Consider the following 19,408-nt stretch of genomic DNA (forward strand, 5'->3'; position numbering starts at 1 on the left):
CCCAGGCATCCACTTGGCTAATTCCTGCAGCTCCTGCAGTCCGTGCTTACATCTCACTTTTACAATGAGTAAAAGTGTTACTTTTATGTCAGCTTGTTCTACCCATTTTCCCACAGCATTTATGACTCTCAGATACACTGTACAGTTTACTTATTTACAAGTGTTCTTTTTTTTTTTTTTTTAAGATTTTATTTATTTATTTGACAGAGACAGCGAGAGAGGAAACACAAGCAGGTGTTGTGGGAGAGGGAGAGGCAGGCTTCCGGCTGAGCAGGGAGCCTGATGTGGGGCTCGATCCCAGGACTCTGAGATCATAACCTGAGCCAAAGGCAAACGCTCAATGACTGAGCCACCCAGGTGCCCCTACATGTGTTCTTTCTGACCCTCTTTACTAGAATGGAAGTGCCACAAGGGCAAAGATCTTGGTTTCATTCGTTGATGAATCTAAGGGTCCAGAATAGGGCCCAGCACACAGTAGGAAGTACTCAAGAAGTACTTGTTGAACGGGGGGCAGACAGGAAGCTGCTGCCCTCCCCGTCCTCTCCCTCTTACCGCTAGGTGGGATGGGGCCAAGGCTGGGGGTGGCAGCTGGCACCGATCTTAGACACCGAGTTGGAAGGAATATATCAGAATGGGGGGAAGTAAGATTCAGTGGGGTGTGGGCCTCCATTTCTGCAGAGCCCCGCCCTACCTCGGCCCAGCAGAAGAAATGTCCACCTTGCCTAAGCCACCATTCTATTTGAAGCTTGCTTATAGTGGCCACAAATAACTACACCTGTTTACTGGGTTGCATCTCAGTTGATACTTGGGACAAGTGGCTTTTATTCTTAGAGCACATTTCTTCATTTCCAAAATGGAGCAAACGTCCACCTTGAGGTTCTCAACGGCACCACAAAGACCCAGACCCTGATAGGCCCACCTTAAATAGTAGCTACTCAATGCTGCCGGACAGAACGCACCTTGGGCGTGTAAGAGGCAGGCCCTGAATTCCACAGGGAGGACATGAGACGTTCAGTGGGGGAGGGTGTCTGCATCAGTGGGGACGTACATGTGTCAGACACTGGGCAACACGTCCCTGGCACCCCGGTGTCAGGGACACGGAATGGGAGCAGCCCTCCAGCCCCAGTACACTCTGCAGCCCCTCAGGCCTAGAGGAAGCACCTGCTCTCTCTGGCACCCCCAAGATAAGGCCAAGGACCAGGGGAGCTTCCGTTTGTGAGGAGCAAGGGCCTGCCGAAGCCAAGGCGCTGGCAATAATTCTAAGAAGTAGGTGGAACCCGAGTCATTGTACCCAGGCCCTCCTAGGAAGTCCCTCTCTTCCAGTGAGGCGGGCACCACCAGCACACACGCCCCACTGCAGCCCAGAGCCCACGGCTAAGAGGCAGCCCCCGCTTTTCCTAGACCAAAGCCTCAGGGAACAACAGAGAGGCAAGAAAGTCACCACTAGGGGAAAGAAGGATAAAAGGACCACAGGCAGTAATGTTTGGGGTTTTAAAAGTTTCTCTCATTCTTAAACTTCCAGGTGGGACTGCAGAGGAGGGAGGCTGGGCAGGAAGGTGAGCATCTCGGGGACACCCAGTGACACCGACCACGCCAGTCTGTTTCCTCATTTACAAAATGAGGCAGGTGAGCCACACGGTCTCAGAGGCCCCATCATGCCCTAACAGCTGCCGGATCTGTTTGTCCTCAAAGGCGGGTCTCGGGGAGGAAAACACCACCAGGGATGGTGAGCTGGTGCTCAGAGCTGCCCGGGGCTGGGACACACATCCATCAGCTCCTGGAGGTGAGAGGCAGCCTTGTCCAGCTTCGATAGTTCCAGCTGGAGGGAAGACAGCTAGACAAGAAGAGAAGCAGGTGAGGGTCCAGAGAAAGGCCCACGCCCCCCAGCCCACGTTCCTGCGGGGAGCCAGGCCTCCAGCCTCACCCTCTGCTGCCTCTTCGCCTCTGATTCCCCGTCTGATGGGGTCCAGTCCGTGAGGCCATCGAGCTGCTTCTGCAGCTTGTGTCTCCGGGCGGCTAGCAGGGACAGCTGGGCCCGGGGCTCCACCAGGCCCTGCGGAAGAACAGCGACGGCTCAGGCTTCTCCGCGCCGCCGGCGTCTGCTTCGTCTGCAGCCTGTCCAACACCTCTCGCCATCCCCTTCTCCTCACTTTCACGAACCCGCCCCTTGCCCTCCTCCCAACATCCCTCCCTCCCCCTCCAGTCTGCTCCGGTCACCTGTAGCTCCATGTACACCTGAGCGGTGTCGCCGAGTGCGGCCTGGGCCCAGCCGGAGGGCGCCGCTACACCGGGGGGCAAGAGGCCCACGGCCGCACAGTGGCCCAGGGTGCCTAGGGGCTCCAGGAAGGCCTCAAAGAGGCCCTGCTCTCCAGGCTCTGAGCTCTGCAGCAGCACTGAGGAGGAAAGGGCAACTGTCAGGGTCAAAGCGGGAGATCCTGCTTCCCTTCCCATCCTGCACCTCCTAGCTCCGGACTGGCTCACCCCGCTCCTCCGCCAGCCCTTCGTTCTGCAGGGACTCAGGAACCCAGGACCCATCTCACCTCGCGGCCGGGCCTTGGTGAGCTGGTATGTGGCTCGGAGAGCCCTCAGTGCCTGCACGGCCTCCTGCACCCGGGAGAAGCGCTGCTCCAGCTCGGGCTGGCGCCAGTGCTCCTGGAGACGAAGACCCAGAGCTGACAAGCAGGCTCCCGGGAGCCTCGCCATCACCTCTCCCGGCTCCGCCCCACACCTGCCCACCCCAGTCTGCTTAGGGCAACAGACTCGGTCCTCTGCACCACACACAAAATTCACCAGCTCAAGCAAAACCTGGGGCACCATCTAAGCAGGTCTCTGTTGACGTCTGTGGTTGACGTCTGTTAACGGCTCTGACCAAAGACGGGGAACAACCAAAAGTAAGTTCCAACTTAAACTCTATTACTCAAAACTCACAAAACCAAATAGCATGAGAAAGTTTAAGTAGTTAAACTTTAAATGACGTGGGGGTGACTTTATAGCACTTATCCTTCCGGAATTATTGAAGCTTAAAACTGCAGATATTTCGGGGCCATCCTGTTACTAACATCTAATCCTCATCACAACCATGACGTGAACCATTCCTACTCCCGGTTAATGACAGGGAACTGAGGCACGGTCGCAGAGCAGTGTAGCCCTGCTCCTGCCCCCTGGGCGAAGGGCGCCCCAGCACAGCCCTGCAAGAACAACTCCTCCTCCTGAACGCTCTACACCGAAGCAGACCCGTGACCCCACAGCACCCAGCCCCTCAGAAGGCTGCTCCCCAGCCCCTCGCCACGGGTCCCACTCCCAGACATCAGGGACACATGACTCACCAGGCTGCGGGCAGTGGGGTAGGGAGCGACACAGATGCTGGGGGCAGAGCGGCCGCCAGGCCTGCGGGGCAGTCTCTGCCAGAGCTCTTCAGCCAGGAAGGGCATCAGTGGGGCGAGGAGGCAGAGACCGACGTCAGCACAGGAGAACAGGACCTGCGGGGGGCCTGGGGCATGGGGCGAGTGCGACAGCACTGGCTTCACAGCCTCCTAGGGAAGAAGCCATAGATAGGGTCAGGGGACAGGTCGAGGCCACGCCCATGTCCTTTCTCCACACATCCACTGCCCTGCCAGTGGGAAATCCTGTGGGTAAACAGGCAGGAGCACACAGCATCTTGGACACCACCGGCTGTCCCAGAACACACTCTGGAGCAAACGACAAGTGCAAGTCTATGGCAGAGATTCTCAGGGGTGGGAAAGGGGGATAAAATTGTCAGTGTGGTTTGCAGAGTTTAGAAAGCAAAGCACTGAGTTTTTTGCCTATCAGAAAGAGACAGAGGGGCGCCTGGGTGGCTCAGTGGGTTAAGCATCTGCCTTCAGCTCAGATCATGATCCCAGGGTCCTGGGATCAAGTCCTGCATCGGGCTCCCTGCTCAACAGGGAGTCTGCTTCTCACTCTGCCTCTGCCCCTCCCCTTATTCATGTTCTCTCTCACGCACGCTGTCTCTCAAATAAATATATAAAAAATCTTTTAAAAAAATAACAATTCTGGTGGCACCTCGGGGGCTCCGTGGGTTGAGCAGCTGCCCTCAGCTCAGGTCATGATCCTAAGTCCAGGGATCAAGCCCCACATGGAGGCCCGCATCGGTCTCCCCAGGAAGCCTGCTTCTCCCTCTCCCTCTGCTCCTCCCTCTGCTTGTGCTCTCTCTCTCGCTCTCTCACTCTCTCAGTAAACAAAATCTTAAAAAAAAAAAAGAAAAGATTCTGTAAATGATATTTAACATTTGAAAAAAAGAGTTTTCTGCCAGGGAATCCGATCTCAGGGGGAACAGGGAGAAGGTATACAGGAGCGGAATGCGACGCCACGGCCCCGGTCTAACTCACCAAGTAGACGTCACAGAGGCTGTGCAGCCAGAAGTGGTGCAGGGCACGGGTGATGAGTGACAGCTCTCGAGCAAGGAAGCCTCGCTCACACTCCCAGGCAGCGTGGGCAAGACGGCTCAGGATCCAGGCGTCCATGGGGGATGAGGGGGACAGCTGCAGGCAGAAGGGGGCTTCAGGACGGGATGACTGACTCCCCATCACCTTTCCCTCCAAATGCCATCTTCAACCCTCAAAGACCTGATGATTCCACCCCTCGAGCCTCTCTTTTTTTTTTTTCTTTTTTAAAGATTTTATTTATTTACTCGACAGAGATAGAGACAGCCAGCGAGAGAGGGAACACAAGCAGGGGGAGTAGGAGAGGAAGAAGCAGGCTCATAGCAGAAGAGCCTGATGTGGGGCTCGATCCCAGATCGCTGGGATCACGCCCTGAGCCGAAGGCAGACGCTTAACCGCCGTGCCACCCAGGCGCCCTTCAAGCCTCTCTTCTTACTCTCTTACCTCTTCTGTAGGCTGGGGTACGAATTTCTCCCCTAAGGCATTGAGGACAAAGCGCAGGGCATTCCAGATTTTGTTGCAGAAATGCCGGGAACTCAGGACCTCAGAGACAGACAGGTGCAAGTCGCCTCCTGGGAGAGAGAGGGAGGGGGGAGTGTGCCCGTGCACGTGGGTGGAAGCAGCACAGGGAGTCCTTGACCCTGCCCCGCCCCTCTATGGGGGGGGCTACAGCCCCAGCCCCTCCCTTGCCCAGGCTTACCCAAGGCCCCGTGCGAGCACAGGGCGAATCGCAGGGCATCTGTCCCACACTCAGGGATCCCATGAGGAAAGTCCTTTCTCTGCAACCAGAGGGAGAAGCGGGGTGGCAGGTGCCTATGTGGCTGCCGGGCCAGAAGCCTGGGCTGCAGGAAACTGGCGGCCGTGAGCTCAAGGCTGAGAGAGGCAGACACTGGGGACTCACCTGGGCCATAGCTGCGATCGCCAGCTCTGTGGAGTCCAAGTTCCCATCCCTCAGCTTTGCCTCCAGCACCTGGGATGGGTAAGTGGCCTTGGTCAGGGACCCTGCCCCTACAAGGGTCCCAGCCACTCCCCCTCCCAGCCGGCTCCTCTCCCCAGGCTCCCTTCTTCTCCCCCGCAAACGCCATCCCTCGCCAGACTCTTCATCCTGACCTGCAGCTCCGCCCCACTGATGATGTCTCGTGGGTCCAACACATTCCCCAGGGACTTGCTCATCTTCCGGCCCTGCCTGTCCCGAACCATGGAATGGAGAAGCACCTGGAGGCACGGAGGGAGTCAGCAGAGGGGCTAGGGGAGCCTTTCCCTGGAGGTACCTGGGGGATCTCTGGCCTCCGTGCATCAGGGGTTAGGGCAGGAAGTGAATGGGGAAAAAGGAATTGCGACCACAGACAACAGCACGTTAGGGGTTAGAAGACAGGACGAGATTTAGGGAAAACTGGGGAGTCAAGGAGAGGGGCTGGGCATTGAAGGGCCATTACCTTGCTGAAGGGGAGCTGCCCTGTGAGCTGGGTCCCCAACATGACCATGCGGCCCACCCAGAACAACAGAAGGTCACTGCCCGTTTCCAAAAGTGACAGGGGGTAGAACCGAGCAAGGTCTGGGGTCTAGGAGGAAAAAGAGAAACAATGAGAGGCCAAGCCCTGTGCCTGCAGCTCTCTTCGAGGCTCTCGGGGGGGGGGGGGGGGGCAGGTGTCCACTTCATCAACCCCACCTTCACTCTCTTTCTCTCCAGCCTCACCTCTTGGGGCCAGCCCAGGGCAGCAAAGGGAAAAAGAGCCGAAGAGAACCATGTGTCCAGGACATCAGGATCTGGGAAACAGAACAGGGAACGAGGACAGGTGGTACTTCAAGCCCACCGCTGTGCACCTTTCCAGCCCCAACCTCCCCTCCCCCTGCAGAGACAACTATCAGGCCCTCTGACCCATTCTCAACGTTCCTGACCCCACCTCCTCTGCCTCAGGATCCGCCCCTCAGAGGCCCAGCCACCCTCCCCTGCCCTCCACAACCCAGACACTCACCCCTGTGCAGGGTCAGCTCTGTCCCTGGTTTCCCTGTCAGTTCCGCAGCTATTTTTCTGGCCTCGGCCTCTGTCCGCCCAACCACCCAACAGTCCTCCTTATCCCCCTACAGAAGAAGGGGTGGAGGAGAGTGAGGAAGAATAACACCTGCCAGGTGTGAAACATCACTGAGTTTCACGTTTCCCATGGGAGCTGGGAATGGCCGGCTCCCTCTGCAAGGAGAGGAAGAAGGGCCAGCTCGGGAGCTCTGATCCCGCGGTGGGTTACATGACTAAGGCCACGAAGCCCAGGGAAGGCAGGGAGCTGGGACTGGCACTGGAAGTCCTCTGACTCCTGCGCTATGGCTATTTCTCTTTCCGCCATGCCCAGCCCTCCCATCCTCTTCCTCCTACCAACCTTCGTGTGCTCCCCTACCACCAGGTAGGCGGGAATCCGATGGCCCCACCACAGCTGCCGGGAGACACACCAGTCCCTGCAGAAAGGACGTCAGTGATTTCTCAGCATGAGCAGCGTGCATCACCCCACCCCACCTCCACAGAGCTCCCCTCACCCTTACCCGATGTGGGAAAACCAGTGCTGCCAGTTCTTCTGGTGGAAGGACGGACTGAGCTCCAGAGCCCCTGACTCCACAGCCTAGAGAAAAAGGCCCTTAGACAGTGCTTCCCTTCCTGCACCTGTACCCACAGCCCTCCTGAGACAGGATGAGCGGCCTCTGAGGTGGTGCTGTCACGCAGAAAGGACCTCGCAAGGCTCCCGAGAAGATTCTGCATTTGAGTGGGAAATGAGCCAGCCCTCTCTAGGGCTCTCCTCTCAAATGCCAGGGCCAGAGGTCTGTGGGGCAGCAGAGCCTCAGCCCCCTGTGTCTTCATTACAATTTGCAGGAGTTCCCACTCCCCGAGGCGCTGGCCCTTCCTCACACCGCAGCCTCACCTGGGCAGCTCGGGCCCCCATCTCCTGGCAGCGGACGAACCACTGGCTCTTCAGTAGATATTCAACCACGTCCCCAGAACGGCTGAGAGAGAGACAGGGTGAGTCTGCTGTTCCCTGGCTTCTGTGCTTTTCCCCCCAAGGTACATGGGACCCTACTACACGCCAGGCCCTCCGAACCGAGAATACAGCAGCAAATAAAACTGACAAACAGTTTCCGTTCCCTTGCAAGGGGTACGAGCCCAGCCTCTTGCACACTTAAGCTTTATCCACTCCCATCCTGGGGAGTCCTACGTAAAAGGGTTAAAATGGGGTTACCTGCAAATAGGAAGCACCATGGGGTGGTTCTGGAGGCCCCGGAACAGGCCCCGCTCCCTCAGCGCCGACATGATCTTTTCCCGGGCCACGAATCGGTGAAGACCCTGGGGAGAAAATGGCAACAGTAAAGGGTAAAGGTCCCTAAAAAACAAGAAAATGAGAGAGGGAAGGAGGGGACGAAAGGCAGAAGGTGCCAAAGGATGGGGTGACACTGAGACCAGTACCACCTGTAGCCAGTCCCCGCAGAGGGAGGTCATAGTCCCATCCTCTGCGATGACACTCAGGGGGCTCAAGCCGTGCCGGGCCCCCAGCTCGGCATCAGCAGGGCTATGCGCTGGAGTCACCTTCACTGCCCCTGCGAGAGCAGAACCACCGTGAGCACTGACCCCTCACCTTTCCAGCGGTTTGTCATCCCCCACGCCCCCATCCCTCCCCTCTTCTCTCTCTATGCCTCCCTTTCATCTCGCTATCCACTGAGACTACCCTAGAAGAGGCTTTCCCTCCCCTCCTTTCTTCCTCTTCCTGGTTCTTCCCCACTCCTCCAGAATCCCCGGCCTGCTCTCCTTCCCGTGACCCCCACTCACCGGTGCCCACATGTGGCTGAACAGCAGAGTCTGTGATGAGAGGGAGAAGCTGCCCAGTCAAGGGGTGACGAAGCTGTCGCCCGTGCAGATGCTGAAAGGAAGGGAGCGAGATCAAGGACAGGCACACGTGTGGACTGCAACGGTCTGGGCTGACCGCGAGAAGCCTAGGAATTAGAGGGTGAAAACCAGAAGGTAAAGAGCTAGAGCAGTAGTCAGTAAACTTTTCTTATGGGGCCAGAGTGTATTTTAGCCTCTACAGGCCAAGAGGCAAATTCAGCCTCGGCAGCACGACTCTGCTCTGCCGCTGCAGCCGTCAGGGAAAGATACCGGCTGCGGGTAATACCTAAACACGCAAGGGTGCGTCACACACAAACAGGCGACAGGCTGGATCTGGCCCACGGGCCATAATTTGTCAACCACTGAGCTAGAGAAAAAGTAGAACATCAAGAAAATAAAGGCATATAGTCAAAGACACTGGAGAGCTGAGATGAGCGAAGTCTTAGGAAAAGGAAACTGAAGGAAAGAAGGAGCTACCATCGACAAGGACAGGAAGAGAAAGCTACGGGGGTAGGAAAGCGAGGTGGCAGACAGCACGCTGTGTATTACTGTGTATCGGGAGTCGTCAGGATGAACAGCCACAGCCACGTCTCCAGGCAATGTCTCTGGCCTTGTGGTTCCTACCACAACCTCTGCATCTGAAGACAAAAGTCAAGCACTCAACGCCGGTCATCACCCTGGCCCCTCACTCCCCTAACTGAACCCAGGAGAACCAGAAAAGGGAGGAGGCGAGAGGCCGTCAAGGCGGAGCAGGGCCCCAGGAGCAACTAGAGATAATTAAGAGCCTGAGGTTTCCATGTAAGCTGACGTCCAGAAGCCTGGGAGGCTGTCTGGTGCTAAGGAATTTCTCGAAAACTTGCATGGGAGAAACAAGTAGATCATTAACAAAAGCAACTAGAAGCCTTACTTGGTGCCCAGAGAACAAAGAGTTCTCGGGGCCCTAATCACAAACCCCGTGCATTCTCTGGGGCGAGCACCAGCCCCTCCTTGGGAAACTGCCTCCGTCTATTTCCACTAATCTTTCTTCACTTTCTCTGAACTCTTCCAAACACTTAATGTTCAAACCATACTTTAGAATTGATCTTTTGTCTTTTTCTGGGTAGCGGTCTCCTGTAGAATGATGCTAAGCTCCCAAAGGGCAGCCACCATGGGCTCTTTTCTCACGTGACACAGAAAACCCAGAATAAATGCCCACGAGAACACAAATACTACCAGGTTCCTTTAAGTGCCTCCCACCAGGCCATGCGGGAAACAGGTTGGTGGGTTCCCTCCCCTCAACCCAACACATGCTCAAGAAAGCAGCGATAAGCAGGCAACCTTTCCGAGGATTACCCTCACCAGGCTCTCCATCCACAGGGAAGGCCACAGAAACAAGGAGGCCGAAAGACACAGGAGTGGGGCAGCCAGGCAGTCGAAGCTCTGTGCGGCCAGGCAGGGGCCGGCTCTCCACCTGGAGGAATCAGAGCAGCAGGGCTGGAGAGCAGCCTTTCTGCAGGCTTCTCGCTCCACTCCCCCACCTGCCCTGGGCCCCCTGCAGCCCATCTAAAGACATTCAGAGGATTCAGGAGCCACCTCCCCCTCGATTCAGTCACAGTTACAGAAATATTCACCGAGCACTTACCCTGTGCACAGGTATCGTGCTAAACACCTTCCATGAATTCTCATTTAATTCTCACAACACCCCCTTGACACAGGCATTTCCATCACCCCTAACTTACAGACTGGGGAAACTGACACTTACAGAGGCTAACGGCCTGCTGGAAGTCACACGGCTGGCAGGTGGCCAGACTCAGTGAATCCTGGCAGTCTGGCTCCAGAGTCCAAGCTTTTGCCCACCTAGGAGTTCTCACAGTCCTGCTTCTCCTCCTCTGCCTCACCTCAATATCCGAGATGGCTGATCTTAGAGCACAGGACCAGTTGACAAGCTGCTGTCTCCGGTACAACAACCCTGCCTCGTAGAGTCGCACAAAAGCTTCAGTCACAGCCACTGAGGAGCCCTAGGGAATGACCTCAGTGTCCATATCTAACAACCCCTTCTCAGCCCATCACCCCACTCAGGGACCCAGGCGTTCCTGCCTTGCTACCCCCAACACAAACAACATCCTGCCTGCCGACCCCCGTCTCTCGACACCGCCTCGACACCCACAGGGAGCAAGGCATGGAGCACTCACAGCATCCATAGTGAAGCACTCTCGGTCCCAGTCCAGGGAGGCCCCCAGAGCTTGGAGCTGCTCACTGATCTCTCCACCTTTCCTGTGTCCAGAGAGATCTTTGTCAGCAAACTTGTCCTGAGCACCAACTATGTACCAGGCCCAGTGATACTACCAGCAATGCCAGGTATGAGCCTATGGCATTGATCTAGCCTCTAGAAGCCAATGGACAGACACACAAACTCAGTAGAGACCTTCTATGGCATTAAAATAAGTATAAAGTTCTGGGGCGCTTGGCTGGCTCAGAGCACGTGACTCTGGATCTCGAGGTCGTGAGTTCAAGCCCCACATGGGTGTAGAGTTTACTTAAAAAAAAAAAAAAAAAGCCATAAAGTTCTATGGTAACAGAGGAGGGAGCAGCTAATTTGGGAAAAACCAAAAGAAGCTTTACAAAGAAAATGGCGCATAGTAACAGACCTGTAAGAATGAGGGTAATTTCAAGCAAATGGAAAGTAGGAATAGGTGAGTAGAAGAGATGGTGAAATCTAGGTAAGGAAATATGGGATAAGTGAAGAAAAAATACACACATATGCCCACACCCACAAATACGCGCATTTTAAAGTGTATCTATAATACACACGCACACACACGTACCACACACAGAGCTTGGAGACCCCGCTGAATGCTAAGGGAATGCAGAGCTCCCCTCTCTGAGGGTGGTTAGGGCTGGATGGGAAGAGCCCATCAAGTTAGGGAGAGCGGCTGGGAAGCAGGGCCCAAGCCTGCCACCTCAGCCCCTCCACCTGCACCCATCATACTCACTCCTCCTTCCACTTCCACACCTCCCTAAGGAATTCTTCCCTGCTCAGCTCGTGTCTCCTCACTCCTCGCTCCTTCCACAGTTGCTTCTCCACCACAGCCTACAGTAAGATTAGGAGGCAAAGGAACAGATAATCGGGTCACTTTGGGAGAACAACTCTCCTTCACCCAAGAAAAGGGCAAAGTGGCAAAATGCATACTTGTGTAGCAATTCCTGCATGATCTGAGCCAGGGACCCACAGCACCTGATCCCCACACATCCGGTGCCTGCAAAACAAACACCCTCACATGAACCCCTGAGCTTAGGTGTCTACTCTCACTCCTTCCACACTACCACACCTCCTCCTTCCCCTCCAAGAACGCAAACTCCCCATTCCCCTCTCACCAGCGCACCAGGGCATCCTGTATGGCCACCGTCAGGGCATGCCCAATATGGAGGGAGCCAGTGACATTGGGAGGTGGGATACACATGGAAAAGGTCTCCCCCGTAGCCTGGGGCAGCTTGGTCTAGAAAGTCGAAAAGTCAAAGGGCAAAAGATGATTGGATGTTACCTGGGGTAATAGCACCCTCTGGTGTCTCCAAGGCGGAAAGAACTGCAGGAAAAATAGTCCCGCAAATAACAGGAAAGGGAAAAACCTGTCAAGAAACCACTTTGGACACCAGGGGCAGAAGACAAGCTCTCCCGTTTTATTGGGCAGGCTGGCTGTAAGCTCCAGATTCTGAGGCTCAGTTGTGCCCACGAAACTCAATCGCCATTCTGTCCTGGGGACCATTTAGTAACCCCTCCCTTCCAGGTACTAACCTGATACTCTGGTTTGAAGAAGCCCTCTCGCACCCACCAAGAGTACCAGGCAGCCTCAACATATCGGGGGCTGTATGCAGGAGGCAGGAGCTGGGAGACATCTGCGGCGGCAGAGGAGAGCTCACTGAGTCCTGAACTTTGTTTCCAGGCTGCAATTCTGCAGCCCAAATGGGCAACAGAAATGTGAGTGAAAAGGCCTTCAAGTTCTCTCATTACCTTTCTTTTCACCGGGTTCCGTGGGGATTTCATACAACACTACCTCCTTAGGAGTCCAGGCCTTACTGGATTCTGCAGGTGACTGGAGAGAACGACCAAGAAGCAGGGGTGGGGGAATACAGTTTCCAGTATACCCCAGGCATCTGGAATCCAACCAGTCTCTCGTCCAGCCCCCTCCAAATTTTTCTCAAAGAGCCAAGGACAAGCTGTCTGACCCCTAACCTTGCTCTTTCCGGCTATCCCAGCCTCCAGCGCCGCCTGCTTCTCTCGCTGGCGCTTCTGTTTGGCTTCATGGTTCCTCCGGGAGAGAGAGGATCCATGGGGCTTTGAGTGGGTAGAGAAGGGATGGAACCTGGGGAAGCCCCGTGAGGGCTTCAGCCCCCAGAATGGTGATCGAAAAGAGACCAAAGGTAAATGAGGCATCAGGAGTGCTTGGAAAGGCCCAAGATCTGTTCCAGATCGAGCACTTCAGGAGATGTGGGTGGGTGGGTGACACCCTCTTCCTTCTTCTCCCTGCTTTCCACTAGCCCTGGTCTGTTTTCTGTCTACTCCCTCCCACACACCGCTTTCTAGTGAGGACAGAGAGCGCGGTGTTGGGAGTTTGTCGCCCTCAACGGGTGCACCTGCGACGGGGGACCGCTGACACACAGGCGGGGAAAGGACTCAGGGACTCGGAGATGGTCGGCATCAGGGCGCCCGAGAGCCGGCAAGGAGTCCCACCCAAACACCGCCCGCGCTGCCCCCGCCCTGCTCGGCCCGGCCTTCCCGCCCGCCACACCGCGCGGCTCCCGGCAGCTCGGCGCCTCCCACCCCCGGGAGGCCGCTCCGGCGCGCGCTCACCCGGCCGGCCCGCCGCTATCCCAGAGCGCCCCGCGGCCGCAGCAGCAGCCCACGCTGAGGGAACCAGCGAATCCAGCCCCGGAACGTGACCCGCGAGCCGCGCGGCGCAGGGAGGCGGGGCTCCGCCCAGGGCATGCGCGGTAGCCGGCTCGGCCCCATTCGCTTTCCCTCGGGTCCAGTGGCTGCCGGCGCCGGGAGAAGCGGGCCCTGAGGGGAGAGGAAGCCGAGCTCGCACGGAGGCGCCTGGGACCGAGTGGCTCATTTCCACAACTTTATTAAACAATTAAGAGTCCGACGTGTAAATAAAAAACACCTGAGTTCTGAGGCCGCGCCCGCCTCCACGCGGCCGCCCCACCCCGCCCGGGTCCGAGCCCCGAGCCCGCAGTCTCAGGAGCTGTGCTTCTGCCGCTTCCAGAAGCGCTTGACGTCGCTGTGCCCGGCGGGGGTCACGACCATCAGCCGCTTGGCCGAGTTCTCGAACACCAGCACGCCCAGCTCCCGAGCGTGGGCCAGCAGCAGCTCAAAGTCCACTTGCGACAGGAACTGGTTATACAGGACACCTGGAGTCCGCAGGGCACGTGCCGGGAGAAGAAAAGGCAAAAACGTGAGGCCCCTGCGGGGTGGCCTCCGGGCAGTGATCTGGGCTTGCCAGCCACCACTATTTAAAGACTAATTCTCCAGTTGTCTGTTCCAGGACTCATCCTAACAGTAGTGTGATCCAGCCATGTTCAGTAAGGCAATAGAACACACTAAGAAAACCCACTAATGCTCACCAAACAAGAGAAATTACTGTCCGTGATCACTCCCAATTTTCCTCTTCTAGCTAAATCCACACTGCACCGATTTGAAACAATTTACTACTACACAGCCCCAAAATAAAGTGTCTTGCCAGCTTTTCTCTCCCAGCCCATGCAATAAACAAACAAAAAAAATGCATGAATAGCTTTTTCAGTTCATGAAGGCTAAATTGTCCTTCCCCTGGCCAGTGACCAAGAATCAACCATCAGAAGCCACTCACCCTCAGTGAACCGGAGTCTGTCCCTTTCTAGCTCCCACAGCCGAATCTGGTCTGTGATGGTGGGCGGCAGCACAGGTGTCTGTAGGGGCAAGCAATGGCTGTGAAGATTCAGGAATACCGCCCCAGACAACCCCAGCCGTCTACTCATGCCCCAGATCTGGCTGTCCCTTTCTCTTTTCCATCACTTCATTGCCAGGGGCTGTCATCTTCCAGGAGCTTGGTACCTGTTTGAGCATCACTGGGTGGGCCCTTGTCCTTAGGAAATGGATGATCTAGGAAAACAAGAATGGGATCAGGAGCTCAAGTAAGAGGGCAGGAAAGGTACCTAAGCTGTCACCTAATGTCACTGGAATATCAGCTTCCTGTTTAAAAATCCATAGCCTCGTGCCTGTCATTAACCCATCCCTGTTCGGCTGTCATCGCAAGTTGCTGTCCCCCCGCTCACGTCTGCTATTTCTTCTCCAGCACATTTGCCCTCTCTATAGTCTTGTTTTGTTTTCCTCTTTTAAAATAGCAGCAACTATTATTTTTTGAGCACTTACTGCATGACAGGCTCTGAAACAAAGGCTTTACTGCTATTCTCTCATTGAATCCTCCCCAAACCCTGTGAGGGGAGAACTGTTATTACTTCCATTTTTCAGATGAGGAAAGGGAGCTCAGAGAAGTGAAGTAACCAGGCCACTTATGCAGCTAGGAAGGGGTTGGTGGTGGAGACACAAATTTATACCTCCCCAACCCCTGTGTTTCTTCCCACGCTTAGAGCCTTGACTTTTCTTCATGGGCATGGTCTATGCTCAAACACAAACAATTCACCACCATCTACTGAAACAGAGCCGGTATTAGCCTTCTGTAAGATGAGCACCCTGTACCCCATAGCCCAAGTGCATCCTATCTTCCCACCCCCACCTTCCCCAAGTGGGGATACCTGCTGGGCTGTGATGCCACTAGCGATGGCCTGCTGCACGCTCTCCCTGGTCACCTGTGCCACCACCATGTTGGGAAATCGATAGAGCATCTCTGAGAAGAGGGCAATGAGGGCGATCTGCAGCTCCGACTCTGGCCCAGGGATAGGAAGAGAAGATGAGAAGGCTATCCCCACACCCAGACTCCCTCAAGAACTTCAAGTGTGACGAGGAATGTCAGAAAACTCTAAACTGTCAGGTAAACATGAACAGAAACTGGCATTGCCTCCTACTTCCTTCCCTCTCCCCACTCCCACCCCCTATCTGCCGTTTGGGGCCCTCAGTCTGGCCTCACCAGTGTAGGCATACAGTCGGTAATTAGTCTCCACGACAATGAAGCCTGGCTGATGGGCGGTACCCCCAGCTCCAGAAACACCTGATGAGAGATTGATGGCCAGGCGTGTGGGGTAGTAACGCCGAGATTTCCTCTGGAAAAGACAGAAGGGAAAGGCAGAGGGCCAGGTGTCACTAACCACCTTCCTGCCTGAGACACCAGACCCCTCCGAGGGCAAGACCCTCAACTCTCAACTTATCAATTCCAAGGGACCCAAGTACTCAGTCCTAGGTAGTAGTCCAGACTCCCTTCTGCTACTGCCTCCTGAGACCCCAGTCTTTTTTGAGTATAGTTGACACATAACGTAACATTAGTTTGAGGTGCACAACATAGTGATTCAACAACTCTACACTTATGCTACACTCACTACAAGTGAAGCTACCATCTGAGACCCCACTCCTTTTTAAAGGCCAAAGCAACAGACCACCCTGCCTCTTTCCTGGAAGCCATGTATCTGGGTGCGCATACCTTCCTCTGGAAAACAAGCCCAAACTCACGCAGATGTTGCAGGAAATTCAACAAAGAATCACTCATACCTTCCACAGAATAATCCTGGGGAAGAGAGGTGGCCAGTTGGGTCCAAAACATCACATTCTCCCCCTCCCAACCTCATACATTCATTCCCTCTTTTCCCATCTCTGCTTTGTTCATTCTTACCTTTCACACTTTTGCCCGTAACCTGATTTCCCCTTCTCATCTCTCTATCCACCAGCTTGCCCACCCAAGCCCCCAGCTCCATCCCCCTGCTTACCTTTCCCAGAGTAGAGAAACTGAGCTGGAAGAGGAAGGAAAGAATCTCCACTAGGTCCATGCCCCGACTCTAGGGAGGAATGGGCAGAGACAAAGGGGCAGGGATGGAAGGGAGAAAATGAGGGGATCGAACATCAGGGAAGAGTCTGCGAGGGTAGTCTCTCGGTGGGTCCCAAGAAGATCAGAGCATGCCAGCAAGCAGCCTCCTCACCTGGGCTGTCTGCAGATACTGCAACATAAAGTACCACAGCTGGGCAGGGGTGTCCAGCAGCAGGAACTGGAAGCCGGCCGAAGTGATGCAGGGGGGCTCTCCAGGTTCCGTGCTGGAGACACAGAGGTATGCAGAGAGAGGCCATCATCCCCACTTGTCCTCTCACATTTTTTCTTGGTTCCTCTCTGGCCGTACTCCATTCAGCTCTCGTTTCTCAGTTAACTGTCTGCAATCCTAACCCACCCCAGACACTCAGTTTGGCAGGGATCTCATGTACCTCTGGTTTCCTCACCTCTTCATGAGCCCAGCCTGGCTGAGGAGTTGAGCCAAGTCCTGGCTGACGGCTGCACTGGGGGAGCCCACCATGAAGTGCAGGACCACCTGAGGAACAGAAGTGGATAGAGAGAAGGATGCCTCTAAGGGCCATGAGACGTAGAAGCACAAGCAGAGACACAGAGTCCCAAGTCCTCACCTCCCATCGCTCCTCCGCGTACTTGTCAAGTGAGGGAACATCCCGGGCGTGCTTGTCTGGACCCAGCTGACTTGTGTCATCAGACCAGGCCTTGCCCCTATGCCAGGATGGGCCAAGAGTAAGGAACCCTGCCCGTGTTCCCTGCCTGTTCCTCTGTCCTCTTTCCCCCTTCACCTCCATGGGCTATGAGTGGAAGCCATTCTTTCCTGCATCATGCAGCTACATCTCGTCCAACTTATTCCTAAAGAAACTCCCAGGGGTGGAGCCCACAAGGTTCCAGAGTGGCCCCTCAGGGGCTCCACACCCCCAGCAGTTGAAATACTAGTTCCCCTGGCCTAGCTTAGGAAGATGGAAGTGACATACCCACCCAGAAGGGCAATGCGGAGGTTCTGGCGGAAGATGGGGTTGAGGATGAGGCCCTGGAGACCACCAGGGAGCAGCTGGGTGTGCCAGATCCGGAGGCCACTCAGCAGCCCTGTACTCTCCTCCTGAGCTCTGAAACAGAAGCAGAGAAGTAAGGGGGTGTGTCTGGACAACAAAAAGAAGGAGGCCCATAAAGGCCTCCATTTCTGACTTGTCTGAACTGGGCATATGCCTTGGAGCACCGTTTCACACAGCAAAAACAGCGTCTTCTTCAGGCAAATTTCTCTATGGCAATGCCTACCAGAACCTTGTTGTAGACATCACAACTTTCCGAGAGGGAAAATACAGTACACAGAGTTTCCCAAACTTATTTAAGTACAAGTTTTGTGGTGTCTCCATTAATATTTCCTGCAAGTGTTCCAAGGAACACTTGGAATAGCTCGTTGAGAAACCTGTAACCGGCGAAGCATGCTGCAGAGACTCACTTGCTGAATTCCTTCTTCACCCACAGGGCTACGGCGGCTTGTGGCAAAGGCTGCTCCAGAAAGAGCACCCTCATCACCCAGTTCTTAGCCAAAGATGGGAGCTCCCTGGAAGGAGGTACAGGTAAAATGTTAATATCAGAAACTGCTTTATCTGCATCTCTGCCCTCAACAACCTCAAACATCTCATCCCACCCCCCACACCTTTACCAGTCTTGCTGTTCCCACTGCTCCATCTGTTTTGGCCTGACACACCTCAGTCTTCAAGCCCCCCAGGGCTAAGCTTCAACTCATGATAACTTATTCCAGTCTGAAGGCCCCATTACATTTCCTCAACACAATCCCTGCCATGAGGGGGGGTCCTTACCTGAAGACAGCCAGACAGGTGGCAGGATGCCCATACAATCGGTCTAATACGCCAGGGCTCAGGCCCCCTAGGAATTCCTGCAGATTCCTGCATTGTAGGTGTACTCGGTTCAGTCCACCCCTTGAGGGGGTGCTCTCCATCACCTGAGAGATGCAAAGTTACAAATGCACCCCCACAGTCCATGCCAGTGTCATCCCTCACCTCATTCCTATTCCAGATCCACCGGCCCCCACAATAACCCATCCTTTCTATGATTTCCTCTTCTATGTCACTCATCTCCTCTCCTTTCTCCCAGACCTGACCAACCTCCTCTCCTCTTGCCTCCTCGTCCCACTTCTGGCCTCAACTCCAGTCTTCTCTCAATTTCCAAATTAGAGAATTGTTAATTGTCCGATATTAGCAAAACCATTTTTTAAAATTTCATTGCCTTGTCACATTTTTACCTAAGAAGTGACAAAGAAACTTGTTTAAGCCCAATCCTCTCTCCCTTTCCCTCTCCTGGTCAGATCAGCCCATGAGCTCCAAAGTGGTCAGTCCTTCCCATCCGTTTCTTTGACCCACAGGTCCTGACAGGCCCAGCAATGAACTACCTTTCTCCTCCTTGCCTCCCAGATCTAAGGCCACCTCTCCTCTTTGCCCCGCAAGACTTCACCCCATTCACCCTGATCGACAGGTCGTATCTCCTAACTTCTCTCCTACTTTCCTCCTACTCCTCGCCTCTCACCCAGCTCTCAAGCCTCCCCGATCCCCTCTCTCTCGGCCCCCCTACCACTCCGTGTCGCTCCCCCCCTCGTGCACCCTGAGTTTCAAGTCGTCGCTTAATCGGAGCTAAGGTCTCGCCTTGGCTCCCGGGAAAGGAGAATGGACGATGGAAAATGAGAGAAAAAGATGGGGAGAAGGATAAAGAACTAGACAGTAGTCCAGAGTGGAGGATTCAGAAGAGAAGGAAAGGAGGGGAAGGAGTGGAAAAGTAGGGAAGGTAAGAATACGCGCTGCACTCACTCGCTCGCCGCGGGGCATTCTGGGAATTAGAGTCCTGTCTCGGCTCGCCCTGGAGGGGGCTGAGGCGCATCTGACTACAACTCCCAAAAGGCACCGCGAGGAACCCTCCAGGAGGGAGGCTGGCCTTCGATTGAGAGAGCCGGAGACACCCGAGGCCCCGCCAGTTCGTTCCGCGTTGCTCTCCGCTCCCGCAGCTAACGGCGAGTCTAACCGACCTGGGCGGGAGGCGGGACCCCGGGAGGAGAAGTGCCCCAAGGGCTTCCTGGCGGAGGCGCGGAAATGGCTCCTAAGTGAGATGCTTGATTTAGAGACACACGAAGCTGAGCTCCTGGAGCT

At 55.3% G+C, this 19,408-nt stretch overlaps 2 protein-coding genes across 5 annotated transcripts; both read right to left on the reverse strand.

Moving 5' to 3' along the window:
* Positions 1 to 166: 166 nt before the first annotated feature.
* On the reverse strand, positions 167 to 13,126 carry VARS2 (valyl-tRNA synthetase 2, mitochondrial). Its single transcript, XM_026511291.4, has 29 exons — positions 12,494 to 13,126; positions 12,272 to 12,353; positions 12,056 to 12,156; positions 11,638 to 11,759; positions 11,453 to 11,519; positions 11,256 to 11,353; positions 10,455 to 10,536; positions 10,161 to 10,280; positions 9,622 to 9,733; positions 8,833 to 8,921; positions 8,227 to 8,317; positions 7,870 to 7,997; positions 7,643 to 7,746; positions 7,328 to 7,409; positions 6,954 to 7,030; positions 6,794 to 6,869; positions 6,398 to 6,503; positions 6,118 to 6,188; positions 5,858 to 5,983; positions 5,532 to 5,636; positions 5,323 to 5,391; positions 5,122 to 5,200; positions 4,866 to 4,993; positions 4,368 to 4,520; positions 3,327 to 3,533; positions 2,541 to 2,652; positions 2,218 to 2,393; positions 1,925 to 2,053; positions 167 to 1,834 (listed from the first exon to the last, which is right to left on the reverse strand). Exons 1-29 carry the CDS (start codon positions 12,692 to 12,694, stop codon positions 1,739 to 1,741), a joined length of 3,189 nt encoding a protein of 1,062 aa, XP_026367076.2. The 5' UTR covers positions 12,695 to 13,126; the 3' UTR covers positions 167 to 1,738.
* A 243-nt stretch (positions 13,127 to 13,369) lies between these two features.
* On the reverse strand, positions 13,370 to 19,389 carry GTF2H4 (general transcription factor IIH subunit 4). Of its 4 annotated transcripts, none has more exons than XM_044388688.3 (14): positions 19,073 to 19,389; positions 18,071 to 18,213; positions 17,707 to 17,811; positions 17,222 to 17,353; positions 16,859 to 16,955; positions 16,679 to 16,767; positions 16,387 to 16,498; positions 16,177 to 16,245; positions 15,894 to 15,977; positions 15,387 to 15,519; positions 15,055 to 15,185; positions 14,354 to 14,401; positions 14,130 to 14,208; positions 13,370 to 13,671 (listed from the first exon to the last, which is right to left on the reverse strand). In XM_044388688.3, the coding sequence occupies exons 1-14, from the start codon at positions 19,088 to 19,090 to the stop codon at positions 13,499 to 13,501; spliced, it is 1,413 nt and encodes a 470-aa protein (XP_044244623.1). In that variant the 5' UTR covers positions 19,091 to 19,389; the 3' UTR covers positions 13,370 to 13,498. The 4 variants fall into 4 exon arrangements, with proteins under 4 accessions (XP_044244623.1, XP_026367080.1, XP_026367079.1 ...); XM_026511295.4 differs by lacking the exon at positions 19,073 to 19,389 and adding an exon at positions 18,911 to 19,060; XM_026511294.4 differs by lacking the exon at positions 19,073 to 19,389 and adding an exon at positions 18,869 to 19,060.
* Between the last annotated feature and the right edge of the window lie 19 nt (positions 19,390 to 19,408).

Source organism: Ursus arctos, unplaced genomic scaffold (genome assembly GCF_023065955.2).
Source record: "Ursus arctos isolate Adak ecotype North America unplaced genomic scaffold, UrsArc2.0 scaffold_31, whole genome shotgun sequence".
Lineage (NCBI taxonomy): Eukaryota > Metazoa > Chordata > Mammalia > Carnivora > Ursidae > Ursus > Ursus arctos.

Coding starts and splice junctions, on each gene's coding strand:
- GTF2H4 (XM_044388688.3), bottom strand. Junction 15,186..15,386: donor CCGACTGTATGCCTACACTG/GTGAGGCCAGAC, acceptor TCCCTGGGCCAG/AGTCGGAGCTGCAGATCGCC. Junction 14,209..14,353: donor ACCCAGTGATGCTCAAACAG/GTACCAAGCTCC, acceptor TTGCCCCTACAG/ACACCTGTGCTGCCGCCCAC.
- VARS2 (XM_026511291.4), bottom strand. CDS start 12,694: ATGCCTCATTTACCTTTGGTCTCTTTTCGATCACCATTCTGGGGGCTG. Junction 7,998..8,226: donor TCAGCCACATGTGGGCACCG/GTGAGTGGGGGT, acceptor CTGCTCTCGCAG/GGGCAGTGAAGGTGACTCCA. Junction 4,994..5,121: donor GTGCTCGCACGGGGCCTTGG/GTAAGCCTGGGC, acceptor TCTCTCTCCCAG/GAGGCGACTTGCACCTGTCT.